At 44.3% G+C, this 20,808-nt stretch overlaps 1 protein-coding gene across 5 annotated transcripts in view; it reads left to right on the forward strand.

Moving 5' to 3' along the window:
- MPV17 (mitochondrial inner membrane protein MPV17) overlaps positions 1–20,808 on the forward strand; it is a 55,333-nt gene that overhangs the window by 27,269 nt on the left and 7,256 nt on the right. For 4 of the 5 annotated variants that reach the window (XM_085855426.1, XM_085855424.1, XM_085855428.1 and 1 more), the window contains exons 5-7: positions 2,083–2,178; positions 13,534–13,566; positions 19,593–19,645. In XM_085855426.1, coding sequence (XP_085711552.1) covers positions 2,083–2,178; positions 13,534–13,566; positions 19,593–19,645 — 182 coding nt within the window. Of the gene's footprint in view, positions 1–2,082; positions 2,179–13,533; positions 13,567–19,592; positions 19,646–19,783; positions 20,051–20,808 lie in introns of those variants that run through there. The other variant, XM_085855429.1, reaches the window with a different exon arrangement.

Consider the following 20,808-nt stretch of genomic DNA (forward strand, 5'->3'; position numbering starts at 1 on the left):
GAACAGGATTTGAGAACATCGGCACTGATGTCATCCAAATCCACAGCTGAAGCAGGGTCAAGGCTAAGCAGAACTTTCTCTCGCAGGCACTCCAACGAAACGGTTCATAGGGATGGCAGTTTCCGGAGATGCTCAGAATGTCAAACAATGTCCGAATTGGACAAATGAACACACTTTTTTCAGCACTGGGAATTGCTGTTAAGGTGAATCCCACAGTTAAAATTTTGAAATTTGTCTCAGGTTAAGAGAATCTCCTTTGCCTGGTGTTGGCTTAAAGGTTAGGGTGGTGGGCTGGGGTTCTAGGATCCTGAGTTCAAATCCCACTCGTCGTTGAATTAATACCACGTGGGGTTGACTCTGCCTGTCATCCTTCTGAGGTCGGCAAAATGAGTGTCAGCATGCTGTGGTATACTGTGCCGGAGTGGCGAACCATCCAGGATTGTGTCTAATAGCCAAGGAGACTGCTTAGGCAGCACCAATGCTCAGCATAGAGTATGGTCTCAATGGATGGTTAAGAGAATCTTGAGGTTATGGCATGTGCGGAAATTAAATAAAGCCACGAACACTGGTGTCTCCGGGCATTTATAAGCATTGCGATGTATCAGCGATTCGTAGGTGTGATGATCAGGCATTCAATAATACGAGTGAGGATAGTGAAGAAAAAAAAAACTATCATTAAGAAACTGTTGCAGTCTGTTCCAGGTCAAGGCATTGTTGAACAGGCCGAACAAAATGGCGAATTAAGACCCCAGCGAGAGACAGTGCGGTGTCCGAGGATGCGCCTGATAAAGGATATAAATAAATAAGGCTGTTAATTACCTTCAAAACGGTTGTTTTAATTTACACAAACACCCAATTTTTCACTCTTGCACTTCCTTGAAGTTCCTTTGGTGCGCATGCAGAGTTTCAGGATGCTGGGTCTCATGGTTTTGGAGTTATGGAAGACACACACACACACACACACACACACACACACACACACACACACACACACACACACACACACACACACACACACACTTATTATCGTAGATATTAGGATGAATTTGATTGCATCAAAATATCTTATCATAATAAACGTCAGAGTTTGGCTGATTATTTTATTTGATATAATTTTGTAACATTCTGGATGTTTCTGTCTATCAATCCATCTATTAAATGCACATTTGACCAGATTTCAATTACAAATAGGGTATGTTGACTTATCGATGAGGTGTAATTGTGATGAGGTGTAATTGTGCTACCGTAGCTTCAGGCAAGTACTTGAATTTTTTTTCAGGGTACTGGCACACAATAGCCTACTGTTTTCAGAATGTAACGTCGGGTGATTAACGTCCACAAGGAAATGCTCATGCATGAAGAACAGCTGGCTGACTTCCACTGCTATATTATGCATGAAAAGCCTTGAATCCAACACATAGTTCCAGTTAGGCAAAGGCATTTTGAGGATGACACACTATCAATCTTTATAGGTGTTATCTCCTTTTGAGCCATCAGTTAACGCCTTTCTCGGTTTGCAGTTCAATCTCTAATGAAATTGAATGTGTCGTCGGCAAACATCCTCCATTAAACAACGTTGTCCTTCACAAAGAGTCATCATTTTGGGGCTGACAGTGTGGCCGAGAGGTGCACGCACTCACTTCCAAGCCGTCTTTCCTGGGTTTGAAGCCCATCAGCTATAAACCGTCATCCTGGTGTTTCACAGTCAGGATTGTTGATCAATGTGTGTGCCGTCCCTCGGATAGACGTAAAGCTGGGCGTCCCGTCTGCCAGCATTAGCTGGTGGATGTTAAAGATCCCACAGTGTCATCGTGAAGAGTCGGTGAGCGATCGCCGGCACCTTGAACAAATCACAAATTCCTGCCCTAACAGGGCACTGAATCAGCGGCACATCCATGCCCTCAACCAACGATGCTCCCATTATCCCCTGTGCTGCATACAAAACACGTCATCATTTGTTGGTTGATGAAAATGCATTTATGATGTTGTAATACTGATTTTTTTCACTTTTTTTTTTTTTTACCACCTTTCTAATCTCATTTGCCTTCTTTCATCACCCTTCGAATCCCGATGTTTGTGCAGATCATCTGTGCCCCCACAATACTTGGTGGTTTTTTGACCTTCATGGGGGTGCTTTCTGGGTTGTCCAGCGAACAGATTGCCAACAAATTTAAGAAGGTAAGATCTCGTATTTATTCTTGCCTCCCCCCCCCCACCTCCTTCCCTTCCATCTTTTCCATCCCCTCATTGCTACCTACTTCATCCCTTAAAAATGCCTCTTGCATGTCTCGAGCAAATCCACCTTGGAACATTTTTAGACCCCAACGTAGCATTCCGCCCATATGTGTCCGTCTAGAGCCTCGAATAAGAAATGGCTGTACCCAATTCTTTCATATTCGGCACATGCACAGCACGCGATAATACAGGGTGTTCAAAAAGTAATGCATGGGTTGTGTTCCTTTTGGAATATCATCAGCATCTCAAGGAGATGGGGATGGCCAGACGGGGGCCTGGGAGTACCGGCAGAAAGTGGACACAGTGACGCGCTGCTCCGGCGCATGCTCACATACCTGACCTGACCTGTATCTGTGCATGAGGCACCTCAAATGATTAATGTGATCAATCGGGACCAACTTGGAATTTGGACAATTCGGAAGTTTTGTTACAGGAGAGAACAGTCCAGGAATGTATGTGCCTCCTGGAACCATTATTTATTTATATACACTTAACCATCTCCACCACCAACATACGACATTGAATTACTTATTTATACACATTTCAACATCTCCACGACCAATGTCGAAATTTATTTATTTAAATGTGAAATCTGTACATCCTATTTTTGAGGTATTAGGGGCTGTGTCCTCAATGAGGACTTGTATTCTTATTACATCTATTTTTTTCAATATTTTCGACAACAGACATGCCATTTAAATCAAGGTTTTACAAACAAACATTATTTCTTGATCTTGATTTTATATGTATATTTTTTTCCATTGATCTGAGGCTCGGGGAGGAGCTTCTGCTTGTCCATGTATTGAGTGAAGCACAAAGACACCACTTAGTCGTCAATGTTCTTTTAATTTAACTACAAGAACATTAGTAGACCATGGATAAAGACGTATGGTATGTGGGACTTGAACCCGAGTTCTCTGCATCATAAGTCATCCGTTCAGATGGTAACGACAACAGGCCAATTCAGATGAGAGGTGATCAAAGCCTCTAGAATTTGAGTTCACTTCCAAGGAACTTCGACGCAGGAGGAAGTCATCGGGTCCATCAAAGCCCACGCCGTTGCTGCCTACATATGGTTGTTTGTCCGTGCTCTATCCTTCTTAAATGCTGGTCGTCAAGCAAGGAAGCAGCACATGCCACCCCCCCCCCCCATACTCTGAGCGGACGCTCTAACCATTATGCCACAGATGCTGCTCGGATCTTGTAGTTGTACTCTCACGATGACTCAGAGGCCCCGCTCTATTTTCTGTCCCGACTTCTCTCGAAATGCCCTGTTGTCGTAACGACATAGAAGATATTTGCGAAACAATCTCTTTGCCAATTTTGCTAAAAGAAAACACACGGAGCACTCTCTGCCATTAAAATAATACCCCTTTTGTTGAAATGCACCTTCGGTTTGCTGAAGGTCATTTTGACTTTTCTTTTTTCTGCAGACAATTGTGACGAACCCTATTGCGTGTGCGATGATGTATTTTGGCATTTATTCCTTCGATTATGCGATTCCTCGAGGACTTGCTTTTCAAATGAAATGGCAGACGCGACTGCGTAAGCTTCGCGCTGTTGAAATTTCAACTGTGGAATCGCCGTGGAAATGTTGCCATTGCTGTGTCGTTGGTTTGGTGAAGACCTTGTTTGAAGTGCCCTCAAATGAACGGCTTCCCATGGAGAGGGTTGAATGTTCCTCGCCTGAAGGAAATCCCATCTGATGCCGCATTTAATGTAACGGGCGCTTTGTTCGAAAATTCCAATTGAAAAAGTTAGCTTCGTCTTTTCATGACGAGAAAGTGGTGATTCGAGTGATCAGTGAAGCGTCAGATATTTATTGATGCAAACAAAGTGAACTGCACAGCGTGACCACCACGATCCTTTAGGGGCTATCTCCATGTCACGGTGAACCAGCGCAGACAAAAATTGCCGTTCACATATCGTGTGGACAGCTGGGTATGTGAATCTGTTTTATAGTGCGGGAGGTGCTCCGTCCAGACGAGAACCACATTCTGGGATAGCAAGCAGTGTAACCCCATGTTCAGGAATACCCGAAATGACCAGACCACTTGCTACCTGCAGTTTGGGCAGAAATTTGTAATTTGTTCAGGGTGCCAGCGACGACTCGCCTACTCTTTGCATAAGGACACCGTGAGATTTCCAACAGGTGTCCAACGTAATGTCAATCCGAGGGACGGAAAACTTTAGGTTCAACAATCGGTGAAGTCTGCAGGACATTGAATCCGATGCAATCCATCGGGACCATACTCTGTGCAGAGAATGCCGGTGCTGCCAAAACAGTCTCCTGGGCTATTCGGCACAATCCTGAACGGGTCGCCACTCCAGCACAGGATACTCAAATGGCTCAATCATCCCAGCAAGCTAGTACTCATTTTGCTGACCTCGGAAGGATGACAGGCTGTCATCCCCACCTGGTATTAATTCAACAGCCAAGCAGGATTCGAACTCAGGACTGTAGGATCCCAAGCCCACCACTCTATCCGTTAAACCAACACCAGGCTTGTAACAGCACTCGGTGGAGCACACACCTCCACCAGGTGAAACAGTTCATGCTTTGTATTCCAATGATAGGCCAGATCTGCATCCGGACCTGAACCAAAATCTAATCGGCTTGTTCTTGTCACCTACCCAACTCATCCACCGGTTTTCGTCCGAATCCGCCCATAACGTTTTGAGACATAGTGCTGGATATTGTCTTTGGATCGATCTCTCAATGGTGAAGAATCGCTCAAAAATTCTCTGATCCGGATCCGGATCCGGATCTTCACCAAAATTGAATCAATTCATCTTTGTCACACACAGAACCCATCCACCAAGTTTCTTCCGACAGACAGACAGACAGACGAATAAATAGGGGTGGAAACATAACCTCGTTCCATCGACGGTGTCAGAGGTAAAAGGGCTGCTACTATCCTCGGCAATTGTCCATTCATTTTTTCCTTAAACACAACCGTTTCCAAAGCAGTCTGCGTGTCACTTTGTGGGTAAGTGGGTCCACACTTTCTCAGATCCACTGTAATCTATGTAGTACCTCCGCGAGGCTCTGCGTATCGGTAAATGTTCCAGCTTGTGTAAATACCTCGGTAATATCCCCGATTTGGTGCGTTATTTTGCATGCTTGTACATTTTTCACCCGACGCAATAAAGTTTTGAAACGATGCACTCAAAAAGCATCATTATATATTTATATATTTTTACACTTCAACTTATGATCTCCATGAGGATGTATTTTCCCATCTCACCTCGTTCGGTGCAAAATCTACACTTGATGGATATCAACGGACAACGTCACCATGATGTGCTGTGAGGTTCACGGACATGGACAACGTCACCATGCCGTGCTGTTAGGGTTTGGGTTAGGGACATGGACAACGTCACCAACGTCACCAACGTCACCGAATAAATCCACCACAAAGTCTTGTCCCGGTGCGATTTGGATGACTTGCGTGACCGCGTAATCAATTAATCAATCAATCAATCAATCAATTAATGAATCAGAGTTCCCTTGTGAGGAGCTTCAATGCAGGAGGAGCCCATTAAGTCCATCAACACCCCACTATTACTGCCAACTTCTGGTTGTTTGTCTGTGCTCTATTCCTTTAAATGCTGAGCATCGGATAAGGAAGCAGCACAGACTTTTGAAGTCTTTGGTATGACTCATCTGGCGTTTGAACCACTGACCTCCCAAACCCAAAGCAGCCAATCTGACCATGACACCACCGAGTCTGGTGAACAAGCAATGAGCAGAGAAGGACAGATTTACCGAAGTTATCATGCACAAGAAGCCTGAGAATGCAACATTGTGTTGGCCGTTAGCAGACCAAGGTCCTTGCCCACGACCGTCTGATTAAACACGGAACTGCATGGAAATGTCACGTACAAACATGTCGGTCTGTCCTGCCAGAGCATGGAAGTGGTAATAAAGGCGTGCAGGAGTGTTGTGCCTCTTCTCCTGGCTCGGCACATTGTCTCTGTACCCCCACTGGCCGTACATCTCCCAAACAAGAGCCTGTCTGGGAGAACATGATGTATAACACACACTCGCATCGTGCGTCCTTGGACATCGCGAATTGGTGCACACTGTTTACGGCCTCGATGGATGTACGTCCAACGGTTGTTTTTTTTTTTTTTTTTTTTTTTTTGCTCTGGGAAGTATTACACAGATCCGCCGACAACTCGAACTACTCCCTGTTTTATAATCCATCATGAAATTAAATGTTTGCAGCACGTATTATCCTCCTGTTGTGGTTGTGTGCGCAGCGTTACATTTGCACGGTTAAGGATCCACAATTGAATGCCGAGCCTTTGCGATACGATTTGGGAACTCGTAGTTATTGTCTTGCTCGGATCGCCTTTTGTTTTCTGAATCCAAGTGACAACACGGTTTTGTCTTTGAGTGTGAACAAAACGTGCGAAAAACAATGTGTTCTTCTAATTAAACCTCCGGAAAATGTTTTCCGAATGTCTGTATTACTGATGGCCTTTTGTTTCAGCGTTGACCTGGCTGGGACTTTCAAACAAATGTGGGCACCTGGAATTTCCTTTTAACTCATTTGTTCCACTAGAACATTTGCTGATCGTAAGGATTTCAGTTAAGTTTTTGCTCAATCAACAATGATTCGGTTGTTTTTATTTATTTATTTATTTAAAGGGTCAGCTCGTGTCAGGAATAGTGGGCAACTTCAAGAGCTTGTAGTCATGTTTGAAGGTGGCAGCGAATCTGCTTTGACAGTGGGCTTTGAAGCTTTTCCTGGATGCACACACTTTAAAATTGACTGAATCAAGAACATTTATTGCAAACTTTTTTGAACTTTTCTCACCGATACCATAGCGAGGTGCATTATGGTGCGATGTCGCCGTTGCGTTCCAATTTCAAGGTTTCCATACATGTTACATCCAATCTTTTATGTTGGGAAATAAAAGTTGTCCACCTGGACTTCTTTCCCAGTCTCCCGTCCCCACGCGCACTTTTGCTTCCCTCCGTTGTCAATTTAGTGCGTGCACTGTGTGCCATTTATAATGATCAAGAAATAGCATCGGTTTTAGAGATGAGTGTACCACTGTGATAAATTTATAGTTACCATTATTGATACTATGCCTGGTGTAGACTTGGGGATCCTCGGATCCTGAGTTCAAACCCTGCTTGGCTGTTGAATTAATACCAGGTGGGGTTGACTCAGCCTTTCATCCTTCCGAGGTCGGCAAAATGAGTACCAGCTTGCTGAGATGATTGAGCCGTTTGAGCGGCGATCCGTCCAGGATTATGCCCGATAGCCCAGGAGACAGCTTCGGCAGCACCAACGCTCTGTACAGAGTGTGGTCCCAATGGATTGGATCGATCGATATGGTCACTCTCTCTCTCTCTCTCTCTCTCTCTCTCTCTCTCTCTGAAAATGCAGCACCAACATACGTCCAAAGGGTCTGCGTGGAATTATAACCACTTATTGTGAAATTTGTTGGACACATTGAGTTTAGTTTTATACAAGTGAAGGTTGGGATGTGAGAGTCATGAGGAGAGGGTGCAGAGAGCTGGAGGTGGATTTATTATCCCCACCAGGGGGGCGGGGGGGGGGGTTATTGTAATTGTTTCTCTATATCTGTGCCTGTCGCTGTCTGTCCGTCCGTCATGCTATCTCCTAAACAGTTGGGCAGAAATTCACCAAACTTGGGAGTTATGATCACCACATGGCATGGAGGTGCAAGAGCAGGGTCATTTTTGGACTCCCCCCTCCGGTGGGGTCAAAAAGTCAAATAACTTAAACTGCAATTATGTGCACACTTGAAAACATTTTTCAATGAAACGTACATGCAATCAACATTAGAAGATAAGACGCATAAAATATGTAACGATTTTTTTTTGGTTTTGACCCCCGGTTCATGCTTTATTGGGTGTGGACTTAGGGTCACAGAGGTCAAAATGGGAAAAACTTTAAACTCAAAATTTGACATTGGATCATTCCTGGTAGAACTTTTTGCCATCTTTCAGCTTTGCTTTCGGTGGGAAGCACGGGGATTTGTGACGGCGCGCCGTCTACTTCGCTCTAGTTTTACTTACTTTGAGGCATTCAAACTATTTCTGTGCAGCAACAACTAATATTTATGTGCTTGTGAGGTTACTCGATGTAAGTAATGATTAAAATCGGTTTTCGTGTCGTGTTTATTGCATCCGTCACCGAAGGTGAATGGTGGTTATGTTTTCACCCCTGTCTGTCTGTGTGAATTGGATATCTCAAAAAGTTATGGACAGATTCGGACGAAACTTGGTGGACAGGTTGGATGTGTGATAAGGAAGAATTTGGTTCAATTTTGGTGAAGATCCGAATCCGGATCCGAGAATTTTTAAAGCGACTTCACCATTGAGAGATAGGATGAAAAACGATATTATAGCACGATATCTTAAAATGTCATTGGTGGATTTGGACGAAACGTGGTGGACAAGTGTGGGATGTGTGATAAGGAGGAATTGGTTCAATTTTGGTGAAGATCTGGATATGGATACGAGAATTAAAAATTTTTAAAAAAATGATTGTTCACTATTAAGAGATGAGTTGGGGGGGGGGAGGGGAACGATATACAGTATGACATTATGTCTCAAAAAGTTGTGGACAGATTCGGACGAAACATGGTGGTTGAGTTAGGTCGGTAACAAGAACAAGCTGATTCGATTTTGAAGGTCCAGATCCAGATCTGGCCTATCAGTGGGATACAACACGTAAACAGTTCAGCCCGGCGGAGGCATGTGCTCCACCGAGTGGCGTTCTAGTTTGAGAATAAATTTGATTTCTCAACCCTTTTATTTATTTATTTATTTTTTTTGTATACCTTGGTCGAGGCTCGTATGAGAGCTAACACACAACTCACAGCAAGGAGGCATGAGACAAGAGGGGCGGGAGTGGAAGGGACAAAACAGTGAGGAACAGACACAGGTGAACTGTGGAAGGGAGAGGGATGGGGATGGGACGGGGAACATGGCGAAGAGAAGATGGACATTTCAGGGACTTTCAGGAAGGAAAGCAGGAGAAATGAAGGAAGTGGGCTTGGGTGGATTATCGGGGGTAGAAAAGATCGAGGATTTGGATGGGGGAAGATAAGAGGTGGTGGTGAACAGCTGTTTTGAAAGCCTGGAGGGAAGAATGGGAAAGAATAGAGTGAGGAAGTTTATTCCAAAGGCGGGAAAAAAGAGGAATGAAAGAGTGAAGATGAGCAGTGATCCGTGATTTTGGTAGTTTTACCAGAAGGGGGTTGTTGGCGGACCTTGAGCGCCCTGTGGAAATGTGGTGGGGACAAATCGCAGAGAGAGCAGGGGGGCAAGGCTGGAGAGGAGTCGGTAGAAGACAGAAAGACCACCGACCAACCTGCGGTGATTGAGTGAGAGGCCCAAAGACTCAGCTTCATTGCGGGAGATGCCGATGATCTTAAATGCCCTGGTTTCGACAGCGTGAAGCCGAGAAAGGTGGGAGGCAGGAGCACCAGCCCAGAGGGGAGAGCAGTACTCCATCAGGCTATGGACAAAAGCTTTGTAAGTGGTCAGGAGCTCAAGAGGGCCGAGGAAGGACTTTGCACGACGGAGGATTCCCAGTCGGCGACTGGCTTTTGAGGCGAGGTTGGAAATGTGACTTTCCCAGGAAAGGTCATGGCAGATAGTGAGACCTAGAAGCTTGAAAGAAAAGACTTCTTCCAGAGGATTGTTGAGAAAGAGGATGGGGGGGTTTTGTAAACGGTCCTTTCGAAGAGACATAGTGAGAGTGTGAGATTTGTCTGGATTGAAAGACATGTTCCACGTGTTGGACCAGTTTGTGATTTTATCCAGATCTGCAGTGAGCGAAGAAGCTGCTGCTTGCCGGTCTGAGGGATGACAGATGGTACGGCAGAGGGTGGAGTCGTCGGCAAAGAGAAATAGAGGATTTTCCAGAGAGTCCGAGAGATCATTGATGAAAACCAGAAAAAGAACAGGGCCCAGAACGCTACCTTGCGGAACTCCAGCCTGCACAGGAAGAGGGGATGAAAGAACTCCATTTAGGGCCACACGTTGACTGCGACAGGAGAGGAAGTCTGCGAGCCATGAGTGGAGATGGCCTTGAATACCATGGGAAGAGAGTTTGGTGAGTAGTGCAGGGTGCCAGACTGTGTCAAAAGCACGTGATATGTCCAGGGATACGGCTCGGATTTCCTGTCTGGCATTGAGGACCTCCATCCATTGATGGGAGAGCAGAAGCAGCATATCCAGGGTAGAGTGACCTGGTCTGAAACCAAATTGATGATTGGAAATCAAGCCATTGGAGAAGAGGAAGGATTTCATATCTGAGGCGATGATGGATTCCATCACCTTGCTGATGATTGGGAGAAGGCTGATTGGTCTGTAGTTCCAGGGATCTGTTTTTGCACCTTTTTTATGCAGGGCAGTGATGTTAGCAGATTTCCAAGCAGATGGCAGATGACCTTGGGCAAATGAGAGGGTGAATAGAACAGAGAGAGGGTGAGCAAGAGGAGAAGAGCAGGCTTTGAGGAAACGTGGGCTGATGCCGTCTGGACCGGTTGCAGAATCTGACTCGAGGTTTGAAAGCAAGCTCTCCACCTTGTCAGGAGAAAAGGATACAGAGTCCAGGGACAGTTGGGTGCGACTGGGTAAAGTGGGTAGAGATAGTGATGGGTTTAGGACACAAGATTTAGCTGCAAACACCGAGTTTAGACATTCAGCTTTATCACGTGTGGAATCAGCAGTGCGGCCATTTGAGGTAAGGGAGGGGATGGAGGGGGAACATACACCAGAAACAGATTTGATTAAATGCCACCAGGATTTTGAGGAGGGAGAGAGGTTTGAGAGTTCAGACTTGAGATGAGAAAGATGTTGTTTTCTGGCTCTCCTGAGGGTAGATACACACTTGTTCCGAGCTTTGTGGAAAGAACTGAGATTGCCCTCAGTTGGGTTTGCTTTCCATGAGGAAAAGGCAGTTTGAATCCTGAGTTCCTTGGACTTTCAGCTCCCCCACTCTGGGCTCCCTGGATAAAGATCCAGACGCTCAGATATCGCGAGGTTTGAATAGCGGCTGGTAAAACAGCCGCTGGGGTTCAAAGGGTTGGACATTTTTATACCCTCAAATCTGTTGTGAACATGTCGTGATATACCCTCAAAGTTAAACAAACTTGTGAAAGCACCATGCATGCGATTTAACTCAAACGGAGAATAATTTTTGAATTCTACAAATATGTCGAGTCAGCGCATCCTTGGTGGTTGTACTAATACAAACTGATGTAGTTTCATGCTACACCAATGGCCGAAAGATCCGAGGGTTGCCAGAAATTGGACGGGGTTTGTCCGAAATACCCGAGTGTGGATCGGGCCTATAAAATGTTCGTTTTTGTACTCGGAACATTTTACAGAGCACTATTATGAAACAACAGAGATGGCTAGATCTTGTGGTTATATTATCCAGCATGATTGAAAGATTAAGTGGAAGAAACAGCCGTCGCTCAAAACTGTAGGAACATCTCTAACCAGCTACCGGCACATGTACATTGAAGATTTGAGCGGTGAATCACCACCACTCCCTTCTCCACCATCCCCCCCCCCCCACAATCCTCTCTCAACCATCACCCCCACAATATCTAACACTATTCCACACCCCTCTCCCCCCTTCCACCATACCCTCACAATCCTCCATCAACCATCATCCCCACAATACCCACCACCACCACCACACATCCCTCCTCCCCCTTAGCATCACTCACCCCTCCAGTGGGGCGGGACATCGACACAGCACGGACACGATGGTGGGATACGGCACGGACACGACACAGCACGGACATGACATGGATATGCCCCCAGCACAGTGGCATCATGGAAGAGGATGAAACAGGACGATCCCGTAACTTACAAGAGACTTGGTCAGCCTGCGACGGTGGGACAAAGCATTTGTCACCCATTTTGTCAGCGGTGTCCGAGTATGCCTGGGTGGTGTTGGCTGCCAGGTTATGACGGGTATTTCTGCTCGAGTAATATAACTGATTTATCAATTAATACAAAATCCCTTATAAATCACCAATTGAACGGAACAACCAAACCGACCAATCTGTAGTGAACATTTGACCGGCGTTTTCATCTTCACTAACACCATCTTCATCCGACTCGCTTGCATAAGGCTCAAAACGATACGGCTCCATAATTCCCCCGAAAGGGTTTCCATCACTAATTTTTTTTCTCCAACAGTTTCATCAAAATCCCACTAATCAGTTTCAACATGATGAGAACCTTCAGAGTCGCGAATGACGGGCGGAATCAGTATCTGAGCTCGAAATACACTTTCTCGATGTAAACCGCCATTTGGATCTATATGGCTTCAAGATGTGATGTCACTGGCAAAATCAAAAATCGACAATTTGTGATTGGCAAAAAAAAAAAATTCCAATTTCCCCCCTCCCCCCCTTCAAATGAGACCGTGACTAATGATTTTCAGTGGTTTTCAGAAAAAAAATATCAAAAAATTGCGTTCAGGTTCCCCTTTAAATTGACCTACTTAATAGAGAATTTTTTGATGGGATTTGCAAGGCATCAGGATGCCTTGCTCCTCAGAAGTTCTGCAAAGTTTGGTGATAATATGATTATCGGTTTTGACATCACGCGTGTGATGAAGGTTGTGGTCGAGTTTCGTCACAATCGTGTGTATAGTTTCAATGAAGAAGATCCGAGTGCTTACATACTGACTGACGGACAGACACTGCGCGATGCTATTAACCTCACCTGAACTATGTTCCTAAAAAAAATACTCCTTCCTTACAGCACACTCTGAACTTTAATACGAAGAGGGGTCATCAATCCTGGACCCTGGGATTCAATTGTCAAGCGGTCTCCAAAAGACCTCGCCAATTTACAACCGCCTTTCATAAATTGCTTTGTTGAGACGTGAGATGGAGCCGTAGGTCTTGAGTGCTTGTAATGGCTGTGTTGTGTAAGGTTATTCTTTCTTACTTACGTCTGTTTAAAGCTTTGGCACAGAACACAAAGGTGAAAATGCAGGTGAAGCTCTTACCTGGATACCTGTGCCCTGTACTGACCTGTACTTTTTGCTTTCATTCCATGTTATCCTTCCCCTTTCATTCTCCCATATGGATAAACCCGAAGTTCGTCACAAAATGTCACCGTTTATTATCTTTTTACTTATCCTTGATATATCGCACCCTGTAATTCGAGGACGTGTTGCTTTCAAAGTGTAAGTTTTTTTGTTGTTGTTGTTGTTGTTGTACTTCTCGTTCATAGGATTTACGGAGATAAAAAGTTTCTTTGCCTCTTTGCAGGACTACAAGGATGTGCTGATCACCAATTATTATGTAAGTATCAGAAATTTGTTGTGGCGTTACTTTTTTGTTAAATTGATATGTGAATGAAATTTGAAAAACTCAATTACGAGATCCTTGTCACGATATATTTCCGCAGCGGAAAATTTAGGGTCTGTACCAAAGCACCCGATGATGAAGTGGCGGCCCGTCCAGGATTTGGTTCTTTGCCACATAAACCTTCATGACTTGTAATCTCCCCGATGCTCTGTTCAAGGATTCAACTGCACGACCAGCACCAGCACCACCACCATCATAATTGATCAACAGTTTCATGGGCCGTTAATCATGGCGCCATTATCCTGACGTGATTAGTTTTCATTCATGAGTTGTGTTTTAATAGCGGTGAAGAACCCCGTGGAATCTTCAAGATCATTGGAATCTCCCACGATGAAGCTGAGTCTATGGGCCTATCGCTTTGCCATCACAGACAAGTTGGTGGTCTCTCTGTCTTCTTCCTCCTAGCCCCTTTCTGGTCTTACATTGTCTACTCTTTCCGTGCTTTGTTCCCTATCCCTCCCCCTTCCAGGTTTTTGCAGGACACACTCTGTACACCAGTAACCCTCTTCCAGTGAAACTCCCAAAATTCAGGATCACTGCTCACCTCCACTCATTCGTTCCTCCTTTTCCCCCATCTGTGGAATTGGCTTCCACATTCTCTTCAATCTTATTGTTCTCTCCAGGTCATCAAGACGGCTGTTCACCACCATCTCAGATCACCACCCATCCAAAGCCATGATCTTTTCTACCCCCGTTAAACTACCACTCCCCCCCTCCCCCCAAATTTTTATTCTTCTGTCCTGGAAGTTTGCTTCTGTATCCATGTTATCCACCCCTTCCATTCTCCCATACCCCTCCTCTTTACCCACATCCCTTGTTGTCTGTCTCCATCTATTGTGTCCCTTGGCCCTGCTGTTGGCATTCCCCCCTTCTCTTTCTGCTCTTCCTTTTGTTCTGTGCTGTCCTGATCCATTCTGTGTTCTAGCTCTTCCACAAGTTTCACTCTGGATACAAAAACAAACACCCTGTCCTTGAGGATGGGATAATTCCCCCAGAATTACAGATGAGTTCATGACCCAGAATTGATGGATTTTAGTATGACATGTTATTCCCGCTCCAGGAGTGGTGCTACGCCATACATATTGTCATGTCAGACAGCTTCCGTTAACATAGGCCATTTGTGCCGGGATCCTTTGTCTTGGAAACGGCTGAACGGTTTCTAATTACTAAGTTCACTTCAATTAATTTGCAACTTTACCGTCCCCAAGGTTTCCCAAAATTAACCAAAATTGACGGCACACGCACAGGAGGCACATGGACGGGAGACGTTTTCTTACCTTTTAAGGAGTTTACTTATCATAAAGAAATATGTGGGGAGAGAGAGAGGTGGACTGGACGAGCAGTTCGGAACAGTCCAAGCGAGATAAGACACAAACAGGGAAATGAGGACATGCAAACTCGTGTACAGGGAAATAAATAAATTACAAATACTAACCCATACTAGGTGCCACAGATCACACTTTCACAAACAAGAGAATTGCAGACGAGGACTTCCCCTTGCGATGGTGCAGCCCGTTATGGAAGCAGGAGCGAGGCGGAAAGAGCCAGCCACCAATAGAGAGACAAATACGAGGCAAGCCAGCCGTGAGGAGCGCCCAAGCCGAAGAGAGTCAACAATGAAGGGGAGGGAGAGAAACGGAGCACGATGATCTTTGTTTTTGCCCTCTTCAACCCTGATCGTGCATCTCCAGCCCTCGTGATTCCTTCCTTTGTACTTTGTCCACGACCCTTCTTCCTCACATGAGTCCTCCTTGTCTGTCCTCCGTCTTCTCTCAAAGCGCTTCTCCTTCACACTTGGTTTCTCTCTGGTCCTTCTGGGAGGAGTCTTCCGGGCTGTCCACCTCCTCATTTTAATTTCCTCCATGATATTTTTCTTTGCAGTCCTCCTTTCTTCCTCTTTCTTGTTCACTCCATCTGGCCAGAAGAGTCGCGAGATCTTATCGTGTAAGATATAAGTAAAGGATTCTAGTTTCTGTGCAATGATTTTGGTGACTTTCCATGCCTCACAGGCAAATAGTACAACTGATCTCACACTCCTGTCAAAAAGATTCAAAACTTCGTTCTTGTTTTGTATTCTTTTGATGTCCAGATCTCTCTCATTCTCAGAAATGCTGTTCTTGCTTTCTGTATTATTTGTAGAACATCTCACCCCCCCCTCCCACCTTGACGTTGAAGTTGCCATTGACCCTAGATATTAAAACTTGTTGACATCTCAGATGGCCAAGTCATTATCCATGACGGGGTTGTTGTTCTATGCATGTAATCTCATGCTCTGGTTTGTCGGTGTTGATTTTCAGTCCTACTTGTAGAGTATCCTCCTGGAGTCGATTTACTTCCTCTTGCTTACTTTGCTTGGCATCCAATAGTAGACAGATGTCACCTGGACAGCTGAGTTCTGCCAGATGGTCACCTTCAGCCCAGTCTATTCCAAATTTGGCATGTTCTGTAGTCCTCCTTGATACCCAGCTCAACACGAGTATAAACAGTGGTGGAGACAGCATGCATCCCCTGTCTGACTCCTTTTGGGATTTCTTTCCATCACAGATCACAAAACGAGTACAAGCTTACTGGTAACAGGGGCACTGCATCAGCGGCATAGCTGCGCCCCCAGAAAATGATGCAGCCAGCAACCACAGGCTGCGTACAAATAAATAAATAACCTTCACGAAGGCGTCCTTTCTTTGGCAGTTTAACAATCAGTCCAACCTTCACACTTCTGGTTCTTCTTGTTGTCACCATATTTCACTAATTAATTTGTGTAAAACTGTTGTTGATGTCTCACCAGCACACTTGTACAGTTCAACATTTATATCATCTGTCCCTGGTGCCTTTCTCAAGTTTCATGTCTTTTTGGCTTCCCTCACTTCAGCTTCTTTGACAGTACCAGTATCTCTGTGTAAGTCTGTTCTTGCCATTCCTGAAGCATCAATTTGTTCTCCCACTTTCCCTTTGTTGAGTACCTCCTTATCGTGTTCAATATACCTTTCCCACTTGTTCTTTCTTTGATGTGAGGTTACGTCCTTGTTTTGTTTCCCATCCTTCAATCCGATGTGAACTCTCGTTATTTTATGCACCGTTCCCATACCTCTCCTCTCGGATGCTGTTTGTCTCTTCCACTAACGCCTCAAAGTAGTTTTATTTATTCTTCTTTGCGGACCTCTTCACGACATTGTGTTTATCTGAATACTTTTTCTGCAATTCCTCGTTTTCCGACGTGTTTTGCAAATTTATAGTTTTCGTTTTAATTTATTAATTGCCGGAATCCTTTGGATTTCGGCAATTATGTTGGTCGGTTGTGTGTGTCATTCTGTGTCTGTCTGTCTTTCTGTTTTCTGTTTGTTTGTGTGTTTGTTTACCCTGTAGCAGCCACAATGTTTCAGCGATCATGACCAAACTGGGTACAGACGTCGGCCATGGTCCAACTTGGACACTTGCCGTTTTTGGTGAATCTAGGTCAAAGGTCAAGGTCAAGGTCACCGAAAAACCGAAATTCTTATTTTCACAATAACGTCTGCTAAAATGGTCGTATCGACTTCCAACCAAATCCAAAATGTGCATCTATGTCTCCTTGGGGTGTCACACCAACACCCTTCTTTGCGGTCGAGGGTCGAATGTCAGGGGGGTCGGGTCAATACTTTCAAATTGCGATAAAAAACGCCATTTCAAGTCCGATTGACTTCCAAGTTATGATCATGACCAAACTAAGTGCGATAACTCATTAAACAATAGCACTATCGACTTATAAGAACCAAATTGATTTCCAGGTTTTTGTTTTTTCAGAGATCATGGATATATGACAAAGTTATTCCGGCAATTCCTTGCTCAACGAGCAATTTCATCTTGTTCCTCAATAACGTGATGGTTTTGGAAACATACCCCAGGGGGAGAGCAAACATGGACACGTAGGTGACCCGAGGATGAGTTATTTTAATAGTCCATGTGTTAGTTGACCCTTTGCCCTCGTCTAATGGATTCGGATGGCATGCGTTGAGGTTAGGTCACGTTTTCCCGGTGTGATGTCTTCCCCCCCCACCCCCAACCCTCCTCTGCTCCTTTCAGTCTTTCCTCCCTTCACCCCATCAGTCTTACCTTTGACACTTCAGCCGGTCGGTCGTCCCTGGGTCTGTCTACATCCCTCTCCGTTGCCACTCCATCCGTGCATTATCTAATTGGGCAAATTCGTTCTCTCTATGGTCATTAATGGGCCGATTGGATTACCTTCACCGCATTGGATTTTGTTCCTTCTCACATGCATGTCCGTGGTACGAAGTGCAACGCTTTTCCGATAAATAATAAAGTGCGGCACATCTCATGTGCATGGCACAGTGGCACACTGTACAATGAACGCTTGCGCACGATGGAGGGAGCGGGGGCTCTGATCGCGGTCTTGGGCGCATGAAAGGAGGGGCGGAAGCTGTGCTGAAAGTTCCCTCAGAAACAGTGGCGTTTCCCACAAGCCCCATCGTGGACCCGTCCACATCGGATGTAGACCAATGAGGAAGAGGCTCGCAAGACACGGTCCTCATCCGTGTCCTAAAAGCTTGTCCGGAGAAGAGCAGAGAGGTGTGCAGAGTGCAGAGGAGAGGAGGAAAATGATAGAGAGTGTGTGGAACAGCGTGGCCTCAGAGCTGTTTCTCGTCCTTGTTCGAGAAAGCTATATCCAGTGAGGAGGAAGAGGCCCAGGGTGTGTACGTGGAGACGCCTAAAAGCTTGTCCGGCGAGCAGCAGAAAGGTCTGCAGAGTGTGTGGAGAGAGGGAGGGAGCTCATGGTGCAGAGGAGGGCATGAAGAAGGCACAGAATGTGGCTTGGTTCGTGAAGAGCTGCTGGTCTTATAGGCACAGCAGAAACTGAGCTGCTTGCATGCCGGAGAAGACTTGCCGACTGGGTCTGGACACCTCAGAGAGATGGATGCGTGTCCAATCGCACCGCATCACCACTCCACTGCCCATCTTCCCCATCTTTTCTCCCTCATTCCCCTGTATATTTGGGCTGGCACAGCCCCGTTGGTCTGTGTGAAGCGAGGGAAGGAGTCGACCACACTCTCCGTGCTTTTATTTTCCTGTTAAGTTCTTCTTGACTACTACTTCTCCCCGGATTAAATTATGGCCACGTGTCTTTTGTGTAAATTAGATTGTAAAAGAATATGTGTCCTGGTTAAAACTGCTCTTTTTTGCCTTTTGTCTGTAGATACTTGTTTTTAAATGATTGTCTCATTTAAATCTGTCTCGGTTGTCCTTTCATGCATTGGTCTGACATAGTGTACAAGTATAGTTAGATGGGAAGTTGTACCCCATCTGATTTGCTCTGTTCGCCAGTGCTGCACCTATCTGTTTCGCTCGGGAAAATATCACCAAGTGCGGCGCCGAGGACATGGCCTCTAGTTAGGTTGCGGTGCCAATAGAAAAGTATAGTGGAAACATTGAAACGTAATCCTGCTCGGCCCGTTGTCTAAGTCAAGTGGCTAGGGCTGTGTACGAATTCCAGCCTGTTGGACCGTGGCGTTTTCTGTGGTCAGTGACCTCAGGACCAGGTGTACGGGAGAAAATCGAGTGCTTCCCCTCGTGGCGAACCTCGAACTCCAGGCCGGTACAATATGTTTCCAAGAACTTTCCCAGCAGTTTCAACATCCTCTTCATGTATTACCCTGCACGCTTCATCAATTGCTTCAAAGTCAATCCCATTGCTTCCTTCTAGCAACAGCAAATAAGAATGTAAAACAACAAACAAACCCCAAAAAGAAACAAGGATCAGAGGCTCGTCAGTTTGACTTTTTGAAATTTCATGCAAGTTTCACTTTAAAACTGTATTATCTCTCTCGCACTTATCATAGCTGTTGAATCCAAATGTGATGAAGATGATCCATTATGCATTTCTGTTCTAATATATCTGTCTCTGAAATGATACATCTTACAAATCTTGACGATTACAGCTTTATCATAAATAATGTTTTCGTTCGCAGATCTGGCCTGCTGTTCAGGTTGCCAATTTCTACTTTGTGCCTCTAAACCACAGGTAAGGCAATTGGGGTAAAATAAATGGGCAGTTTTTATCATCTGCATTCATGCTATGTATTATTATTATTATTATTACTTATTATATCATTACCTTCAATTTTAACTGATCAAGCACCTGCCTTTATAACCATCGTAGACACCAGACACCAATGAACAGACACTAATTTTGGTTGAAATAAATCGATTTTTAGCTTTCCAACCGAGGAAATCGATTTACATTCCCAACGGAACCATTTTTAGCTCGCCTGCTCGAAGAACAGAGAGCTATAGCGATACCCCCGGCGTGAGCGTCGGCGTGAGCGTCGGCGTGAGCGTCGGCGTGAGCGTCGGCGTCGGCGTGAGCGTGAAAATGTTTAAGTTTTTGGTGCAAGTTATTTTTTCCTTTCTAATGTTTTTATCTACCACACTATTTTTTATACGCCCGATATATATATATATACATATATATATATATATATATATATATATATATATATATATATATATATATATATATATATATATATATATATATATATATATATATATATATATATATATATATATATATATATATATATATATATATATATATATATATATATATATATATATATATATATATATATATATATATATATATATATATATATATATATATATATATATATATATATATATATATATATATATGTATATATATGTATATATGTATATATGTATATATATATATATATATATATATATATATATGTATATATATATCGGGGCGTATTATGTGTCGTCCGTCCGTCTGTTCCTGTCCTCACTCTAACTCCCAAAGTTTTCAACTTTCACGTTTCATATCTGGTATATAGGTACAGACTGTGGAGACGGTATGTCGCGACATATGTTAGTCATCTAAAGTGGTTGCCATGGCAACCAGGATGCTGTTTCCCCATGTAGTTGCACAATTCTGTATATACCTTCTTGTTTGGGCATATATTATGCTCACTTGTCACTGATTACAATATACAAATACATATATTGCTTTAAAATTATTTGGATCAGACTTCACTGCAATGCTTTATAAAAAATTTAATTATTCGACGAGTCTTTTAAAAACGATAAATGTATAAACAGGCGAGCATTGGGTGGCTTTGACACCAACTCTGGTTATTATTTTATGACAGCAGGAACTGC

The sequence above is a fragment of the Eptatretus burgeri genome, chromosome 14 (genome assembly GCF_056783735.1).
Source record: "Eptatretus burgeri isolate ZD-2024b chromosome 14, Ebu_testis_v1, whole genome shotgun sequence".
Taxonomy (NCBI): Eukaryota; Metazoa; Chordata; class Myxini; order Myxiniformes; family Myxinidae; genus Eptatretus; species Eptatretus burgeri.